Source organism: Palaemon carinicauda, chromosome 21 (genome assembly GCF_036898095.1).
Source record: "Palaemon carinicauda isolate YSFRI2023 chromosome 21, ASM3689809v2, whole genome shotgun sequence".
In the NCBI taxonomy this organism is placed as follows: domain Eukaryota; kingdom Metazoa; phylum Arthropoda; class Malacostraca; order Decapoda; family Palaemonidae; genus Palaemon; species Palaemon carinicauda.
This window is the reverse complement of record NC_090745.1, coordinates 88,633,320-88,642,982: the sequence shown is the minus strand read 5'-3', so window position 1 is coordinate 88,642,982 and position 9,663 is coordinate 88,633,320. Positions and strand designations below refer to the sequence as shown.

The following is a 9,663-nucleotide window of genomic DNA, read 5'->3' as shown; positions in this document are numbered from 1 at the left end:
GAAACTGTAGGATTAAAAGAGCCTGTAGGATCAAAAGAGCCTGTAAGATCAGCAGAACCTGCAGGACCAAAAGAACCTATATGATTAAAAGAGTGTAGAATTAAAAGAACCTGTAGGATCAAAAGAGCCTTAAGAATTAAAAGAACCTATAGGATCAAAAGAACCTGTAGAAGCAAAAGAACCTGTATGATTAAAAGAGCCTGTAGAATTAAAATAACCTCTAGGATCAAAAGAACCTGTAGGATCAAAAGAACCTGCAGGATCAAAAGAACCTGTATGATTAAAAGAGCCTGCAGAATCAAAAGGAACTATGATTAAAAGAACCTGTAGAATCAAAAGACCCTGTAGGATTAAAAGATCCTACCTAATCAAAAGAACCTGTACGACTAAAATATCCTGTGGGGTCAAAAGAACCTCCAGGATCAAAAGAACCTGTAGGATCAGAAGTCCCGGTAGGATCAAAAGAACCTGCGGGATCAAAAGAACCTGTAGGATCAAAAGATTACCTGTACGATTAAAATATCCTGTGGGATCAAAAGAACCTCCAGGTTCAAAAGAACCTGTAGGATCAGAAGTGCCCGTAGGGTCAAAAGAACCTGCGGGATCAAAAGAACCTGTAGGATCAAAAGAACCGGCAGGATCAAAAGAGCCTGTATGATTAAAAGAGCATGTAGAATCAAAAGAACCTGTCGAATAAAAATGGCCTGCAGGACCAAAAGAAACTGTAGGATTAAAAGATCCTGTAGGATCAAGAGAGTCTGTAGGATCAAAAGAACCTGCAGGACCAAAAGAACCTGTAAGATAAAAATGCTGTAAAATCAAAAGAACCTACAGATGAATGAAACATTGCGAACATTTTCATGTAGGATATAAATTTAACTCTGTTCAAGAGAGCAAAAAGTTCCAAAATTATGCTGTCCACGTATACGTACCAAGCAAACGAAAACACTAGATAACCTGGGAACATCAGCGGTATTTTTAATAAGATTCCTATTCGCCCAGTGTTATTTTAAAGGGAAATGTCACATTCTCTGTTGAAAGCTCAAATTAATGACAATTCAAGGCCATTGATTATCGTTACAACTTTCGGCTGTTAAGAATATATAATCATCTCTACAGGACAAAAAGAACAAAGACAAATGCTGTTAAAAGCGAGTACGAAAAATCTTCGAACTAAACGCAAAATTCCACTTATGCCTAAACTGGTAGAATTTGTGAAACACAGTAGTTGAAACGACGCATCAAAGCAGCTGACCCCTTGATTTAGGGAGCAATTGTGGTGGGGATGAAGATTATTTATGAGGTAAACAAACAGAGCCACAAAATAAATTGGAAAGCAAAAGTTGCATATAAAGGCTTAAAAAAATATAATGTTCAAGTATTGAGTCGCCAAGTAAAGAGTCAGAAAAAAGTTTAATCAAACAAATTTAGTCACTTAAGTCGTTATCACTTAAAAGTAAGTTCTAAAGTGAAAAGTAATTCAAGCATCATCTTTATGAAGTCACTTATAATATTTCATATAAAACAGTTCACTTTCTAACACTTTGATAAATGCTCGATATCTCAAGGCCGTTTAAAAGTAAAGATTAAGATTGAAATCTCAAGAAATTGAGGTTAACCAATTAAAAGAAAAGGATTGTTTCATCATCAGTATTAATGTTCAATATACAGTCTGGCTTTATTTATCATTACAATCATCTAAAGTCACAGGTACGACATAATTTCCCCCGAGATGATTGTTTTAGTGTAGACGCCAGTAATCTTCATTCTTGTAATCATCAGAATGGTTGGCCACATTCAGTGATAACATTGCTCTAGGAGGGTAGGATCTGCGTTCCAGCATTGGAATGGAGAATCTTTTTTTTAAATGAAGTTATTCAAGAGTCGGCGAATCATTGTAGCGTCCATGTGCCAATTAAGCGGATCAAAACTAAATAAATACGTTTTACAAACAATTGCTTGGAAAACGTCAGGTGTGCAGCAGCTTAAATGACATGTATGATTGATACTACTCCATAGTATGAGCTAAATTTCATCAATCTTGAAGTCTTCAGACATGCCGCAAACGCCCAAAAAAAGATGAGTTCAAGAATCCTGAGATTGAATATCACTCTTAAATCAGTTTTGATGTCTAAAAAAACAAAGATTATAAAATGCTAAGTTACAGATTCCTCGAGTAGTTTGTACGTTCAGTGTGTAAAACGAAACGTTCGCAAGGGAAACTGTTACATCTTAAACCCTTATATGAGAATGTATGACGAATTCACTGAGGTAAAAGTCGTGCCAAGTCTTTTAAAGGATTATTTCATCACTAAAATTTAATGGGAATAGTAGGTCAATATACTGACCTACATCGACGCAAAATTGTAACGTTGGCATCTAAGGTCATTAGGCTTATCATTTATCGGCATTTGTGTCTTGACCTAAGATTGCAGATAAAAGAAATCAAGGTAATCAAAAGAACAAGTGCGGTCCTTTATTTCAAGCTAATTTGCATTTGAGAACTTAGGATTTCATTTGATCATATTTGAAACATATCTGATGAACATCTTTTCGAGAAAGCAAGAATTTGAATATTTAGGTGTGAAATATTCAAATTAAAGAGAGAAATAAGCTAATTTTCTACTGTTATAAGAGAGAGAGAGAGAGAGAGAGAGAGAGAGAGAGAGAGAGAGAGAGAGAGAGAGAGAGAGAGAGAGAGAGAGAGAGAGAGAGAGAGAGAGGTAAAATTTTCTATCGAAGACAAGAATATCAACTGTTTCCTGTTACAGTTATTTTACAAAGAACTTAACTACAGGTATATTATCATAAAAACCAAAGAACATCATTTTCACTATCTCGCTTGTATGGTGCGTGGCAATTGTGAGCATTGTGTTTTAATCTAGGAAAAAATGTTTCCTCTAACTTTAATGGATTCTACCAAAGTCTAGATATTTTATGTAAATTTTACCAGAATAATTGAACTGGCATCCTCGTTCTCTCTTTTTAAATGTTTAAATTTATGTTCACTCGTTAAATAATCAGTTCATTTACCATATCAAATATAACTATATAACACTGAATTCAAAATGAGCAGGGCAATGAGAAGAAAACTATTTAATGACATTTTCCTACGTATTTTAAAGGTTTCTGGGAACATAGAAGAATACGCGACCCTAGAGCTAGAATTTCTAGGGTAAATTTATTCAAAGTATCGACTGATTTCCTTTTCAAAAATAAAAGAAGTGGAGACCTAATCCATGGAAAAAATGATAAAAGGAAAACAAAATTAGGAAATTAAATAATTATAATTTAGTGCACATTAATATTACGTGAATGAACTATCAGCTGTCAGTTATTATCTTATATGGAGATTGAAAGCTGAAGAGTTGATAAGGTGTATTTGAAGAAAGTGGAGAGTACCTTAAGTGCTGTTACCATTTTTATTGTAAGTGTGTTTATTATAGTTATCTTTCGTTCCCTTTTTTGTCTATGAAGGAGGCTGGCCATTAATGCAAAGCAGCTCACAGCTGCATGCCTTAGAGTAAAGATGGAACTAGATTCTGTGATATCTACAACTCCATTCCTTCGTGCACGCAGAGCCTGAAGCAGATTAATAGAAAATTTCTTGTGGTTAATAAATATCTAGTGCCGTGTTGATTGGATTGGATTTACATATGGAAAACTCTGCAGTTATACTATAAAATAAAAGTTAGAGATTGGGAAGCAAGATGGAAGGGAGAAGATAAGAACGAAGGTAGAAGAGGAAGGAACGCTGAAAAGACCCTTTAAGAGTAATGCCTACAGTAAACCATGTTTGGTGTACTCTTAATAATCTTCATTTAAAGAGGGAGTGCCTAGTACTGTACTTGCCTTTCTTATAGGCTATGGGAAGAATTATTCGGCAAGTTGTACAGTTACACCAACATGATTATGTTGTTTATGGGCTTTCAGTTATTAACCGTACGTGGCAATGTATCTGAGATGTAAATGGTTAAGAAAATAAGTAACTGAGAAACCTTCGGCATTAGCTGAGAACCAAATGGAAGTTTCGTCATCGAAAACCCGGTTACTAATGAAGCTGACTTACTTTCAAAGTATATGTTTGCCTGCCTTTCGGCTAGTCTCCTTGTGAATATGTTGGCTAAGACAGAAAGTAATAATACATATAATTATCTAAAAATTTAACAACAGTAATCTGCAATCTCAAAAGATGTAATATTCTCTTAGATAGAATATACACCTTTCGTGGAGTAATTTCTTGTATTTAGAGAATGAATTAATTCACCAATTCTACCGTGAATTCCATCTAGTTAAGAGATAGCAGTTTTTTTACGGAAACTACTAAAGATATGTAAGTTTTTGAAAGAAAAGATGGAAATCGTGAGAGAATGGAGGGAAAATTACTATATTTATATAAATTTCAAGAAAAGAACTTTAATTGCAGCAAGGGAAAAGCTTAACCACTTGTTCAAACAAGAAAACTAAGTTTCCAATAGCCATTAAATACCAGTGAAGTAAACAGAAAATGTTAAGTACTGGTGAAGTAGCAATAAAACCGTGAAGCACCTCATCTGGGATAAAAATAAAGTGCTTGATGCTTGCAAGTACTTATACCATGCCATATAAAAGTAACAACTTTGTTCTTTTATGTGAGTTAGTCTAAATGCAGCTCTGAAATTTTAGTTTATATTTTTCTAAAATACTATATGCAGCAATGCCGAGTTTTGAAAGAGAGCACATAACTCTTACAGCAGCTGACACATAAAATATTTTAATCCTCGAATAATTTGGTGTCATTGGTTAGAGTTTGTGAATTTGAGCTATGAGACCCAATACTGTGGTGTTTGTATCTGGGGAAGGGGCATAGCAAATACAAGACAAATATCACTGCAGCCGTATAAACTTATAAGCCTTGTCCCACAACAGACTGTACCCTGGGGAGGTTAAAACTACTCCAGCAAATATAGGTGCACTGATATGAAACCCTGCCTCTTACTACATAAGAATATATTGAGGCTTAAAATATAATGTTATAATGCTCACTCACAAGACAAAAGATTTCCAGGAACCAGACTTGTCTAAAAATTATAGATATTTTAATTTTTTCGAAGAATTAGCAATATGTTCTGTTAATACAAAGACAACTTATTAAAAGGATTAATATTAAAAGGAAATCTACCAATAAAATAAGTACTAACACCATACTAGTGAAATTGCCTACAGAAACAATCGGTAATTGCAGAAGACTGTCACGAAGTATTTCAAAAACTCAAGGATTGGAAGTAGTGTAAAAGGAAATAAAGATGAGTAAAATGTAGATGGAGATGGTTTGGGTATGCTCTTCGTACTCCCCAAGAAGAGAAGTGTTCACCAAACCTTTACCTGGGCTCCACAAGGCACTGGAAGAGTTGAAAGACACAGGCCTACATGGCTGAGGACTATTAATCGTGAAGCAGGAGATAATGAATGGAGAAGGGTAGATTTAAAAGCTTAGGATAGAGACGACTGGCGAAATCTAAACTATGCCCTTTGCGTCAATAGGAGTAGGAGGAGATAATGAGGTGATGATGAAAATTGACGGCGCTGATCAGACTATATAATATAAAGTTTGACCGAAATCTTATTGACGAAATAGAAGTGTGTGCTCTCAAGTAAATGGACTCTTGATTCAAAGATCGGAAAATGCCACGTACATTTTTTTTTTTTAAATCTGACCAGATTTGAGAATACTGATTCATCCCGCGGGGAAAGAGAGAGAGAGAGAGAGAGAGAGAGAGAGAGAGAGAGAGAGAGAGAGAGAGAGAGAGAGCTAAGCCTTCCTTGTTTCTTTATATTTACTTATCTGTTTTCTTTACGCTAAAATGTACTTCTATGTGTTTTTTTTTTCAGTGAAGCAATCACCTAAATGGATCACTATATGGTATAGGGCAAAAAAAAAAAAAAAATTCAGAGAGAAGAAGATACTTATGAACTCCTTTCAAAATTGAATTTCCCAAAAACATTTGTGGGAATACTATTCAATCTGAATCCTTAGTTTTCAGTAATGTTTATTAAACTGAAAGGCTTTGCTGTCACCAAACTTTATTTGAAACAGAGAAAGGAAACGAGCTATCATAAAAAGAAAATATTTAGGTTTCATATTTCTTGTTTCTAAATTTATCTTGCGTGCCTTGTATTCTCTCCCAAAACTAGGAAATGGTAGCATGGTATGAAAGCGTCGTTTTTTTTTCCTCAGTTTTGTTGGCAATTTTCTTTTCTCTACAATTTTGTATATTACTTCAACCAAAATCATATCAAGAAAGGCCTGTTCTCTGATAAACTTAGAAAAAAAGAAAAAAAAAAGAAAAAAAAAAGTGTCCCTGTGGTTTTTTTTTGCCCCTCAGTTTTGTTGTCAATTTTCTTTTCTCCTCAATTTTGTATATTACTTCCACCAAATTAATATCAAGAAAGGCCTATTCTATGATAAACTTAAAAAAAAAAAAAAAAAAAAAAAAACTCACTGTCCCTGGGAAACAGGAAGACCGTAGAGCTGCTCTGGAAGCTGTCCCTCTTCCCACGGAAATGGAACTCCCACTGACTGCTCAGACTGAACGTGTTTTGCGAAATATATGCAGCAAGAACCCTAAGTAATAGCTGCACTATTATTTCCGATAAATCGATCTTCACCACCGAGCTCTGGACAGATATATCCAGTTGCAATATATGGCAAATGGAATGTGGAGGCAGGTGACTAAAGACTTAGGGTCACTGAAGATCAACAGATGTGGATGCGTCTTCCCATTGGGAAGTGTTAAAGGGAATAAGGGAGAACTTTATCCACATCGTAATTAATAAAGTAATAAAAAACAAATAAAGTTGAGAAAATATTAACAGTAAACCGTACACCTGAAAATAGTTGAAATTACTGGGACATATATAATATATAATGAATATAGACACACACAAAGGCCCAGTTACATAGAAAGGTAAGGAACAGATGATGTATGATAAAAAACACCCTTATAATATTTGGAACTAATGGTTTGATAAATAAACACAACCGTAATTTTGTTGAAGATTAAAATGTAAATTGGTGCACAATAAAGGTTCAGAATAAAAAAAAAAATCAGACGTGAGATAACCGTTACAATAACATGACGTAACGTAACCCTTACTGTGTTCTCAATAGTATTTTTCTCATTATCACCATCTATTCCATTAACAGCATTAATAAAATAAGTCGTTTACAGTAGCTAGCTTTGAAAAGACATACACACCCCAAATTAACTTTACTTTAGGAATAATTTTTCACCCACATGGAATTACAGAAGATTATTATACTTCCTGATCAAGATTGAACCTGGACTACCTTCTAGGTTTAGTATATTAACCAACTGTGGCTTAATAAACTCAGTTTATAGAGACAAATACATTTAGATGTTGGCAAACAGTAACTCGTTTTATAAATGAACAATATTTTTTTAATATATTTAGTTTTTGTAGAATTTCATGCGACAAATTTTCTCCAGACAATCAAAGATGGAAATTTTAAGGACGCATAGATGTAGATTCTTGAGTACCAACTTTCCCTGGATTAAGTAAATACTAATTTAGGATATAGATGGCTGCATTTTCAGTATGGGCACTGGAAAACGACCGGCATGAGGCTTATATATAATGTAAAATCAAATCCATGCAAAGTTAAACCTTCACTTTCAAGATCAGTGAGGAGATTTTCAATACGCAGAATATCGAAGTAATAATAAAAACCACTTCTACTACAATACTACGAATAAAAATAACAAGCAAAATAAAAAAAAAATGACAAGGAAAGCCCCTTTAAGTGGCGCATGCAACCTACACTGATAGAAGCCGTAACTACAATGCAACGATCACAGAAGCATCTTACATCACTCAGAGGGACATTTAGACATCATCAAGAACCGCATCGCTCACGCAACCCTATCCCCCCTCCCCCTCCCCCTCCCCTATCAGCCATGCCACCCCAATACTCAACAGGATACATTCCAAACCCCATTTAAACTTACCGTAAATAACTTAGCATGTAAAATTGTTTATCATATGATGAGATTGATTAATTTGGTTAAAGGCATAACCAGGGTAGTCTTCATTTGACTTGAGTGAGAGTGAAGACCCATCCCTATAACATCGACTTATGAAAAGAGCTACTTTGTGTCCAATGTTAAATTTTCATACAATTTTTACTTTAGAGGAGGGAAAATCGAACAATTTTCAGGTGCTTAAGATTTTGAGGAACTCTCACTACAATAAAATTATTAATATTCGAGCAATTGGTAACATCTATTTTGTTAAAAAGATCTGAGAACTAAAATAATTATAAAAGAATTTAATAAAGATTCTATATCAATAAAAACACATTGCTGAAAACATCCCCTGAACATAAACTAATGAATGCACAAGAAACTTGAAAATCTTAGTTTTCTTGATCGAAATCCCAATTTCAAACTTGTCGATGTTATAGACATACAAAGTATACAATAAGTTAATATCACACACATAGATGACATATAGAAACTTAACGGAAACAACAGAAATCACTTTAATAAAAATAAAACTGTTAGTAACTCACAACAACACTAGAAGTTTCTCAAGTCTTGATGAAGCAGAAACTACAGGGTTTGGAAGTTTCTCTGGATTCCAGTTTAGTTGAACTGTCCTATTCTCAGTTCTCTTGGCTCCTGGAACAACACTCTCCAGAAGACACGAAGCGGCAGGATATACAGGAGTATCCCCAGAGGGGTCCTCTGGTGTAGGGAGCACAAGAGAGCGCGGCCCGACGATGGCCCTGGTACTTCGTCCACCGCCGATGGCGCTGCCGCCGATCCTTTCCATTCGCAGGCTACACCTCAGCCACCACAGCTAGGGCCACTCCTGCGCAGGCCCAACCTGCCCAAAGCCTGCTGCCGACAAACTACGGCCCCAATCGTCCCTCCATCCTGGCTACCTTTGTTGATCTTGTCACGAAGTTTTATTTCAGCACTTTTTAATGGATAAGAGTCACGAGAACCCATTCCCTCTCCCCTCAGAGTAGCCAGATCTCTTGATATTCTCGATTTCCCCCCGATTCTCTCTCTCCCATTTCCTGTCTGTCTCTTCCTCCCGCTTTCGTCCGTCATCTTCCCTCGATATCGACAGAATGCAAACCGATGAAGGAATCGCTAGTGGCGACCACAGAGAATATCACACATATATATATATGAGTTCACCTGAAATACCTCCCTCTACTCTTCTCTTCTCTGCCCCCCCCCCTCCCTTTTTTTCATCTTTTCACCCGTTCACACTGTTCGTACAACGTGTGCGCGAACGTCTTTTCTCTTTTAATTTAAAAACGTAGCAGGTCTATTGATCGAGAGAGGAGGATGACGCAGACATAATGGTGGTGGTGGTGGTGGTAGTGGTGAAGGGAGGCAGCTGATAGAGAGGGGGAGAGCGAAAAGAGGGGAGAGAGAGAGAGAGAGAGAGAGAGAGAGAGAGAGAGAGAGAGAGAGATGGAGAGAGAGAGAGAGAGAGAGAGAGAATACACCGGGAATGAGGTAAAAAGAGTATCATAATCCGTTGAAAGACTGATTCAATGAATAAAGGTGAAAGGCCAAAGCAAAAATACACTAAACGTGTCAAACATAACGGAAAATGAGACAAAATATGTTTAATAGATATTAA

At 35.9% G+C, this 9,663-nt stretch overlaps 1 protein-coding gene across 1 annotated transcript in view; it reads right to left on the bottom strand.

Moving 5' to 3' along the window:
* LOC137615031 (uncharacterized) overlaps positions 1-8,835 on the bottom strand; it is a 10,721-nt gene extending 1,886 nt beyond the window's left edge. The window contains exons 1-4 of the mRNA XM_068344667.1: positions 8,573-8,835; positions 6,483-6,568; positions 379-776; positions 1-58 (exon numbers count right to left, since the gene is read on the bottom strand). The exon at positions 1-58 is cut by the window's left edge and continues 120 nt beyond it. Of these exons, the coding sequence (XP_068200768.1) occupies positions 1-58; positions 379-776; positions 6,483-6,568; positions 8,573-8,835 (805 nt within the window). The remainder of the gene's footprint in view (positions 59-378; positions 777-6,482; positions 6,569-8,572) is intronic.
* Between the last annotated feature and the right edge of the window lie 828 nt (positions 8,836-9,663).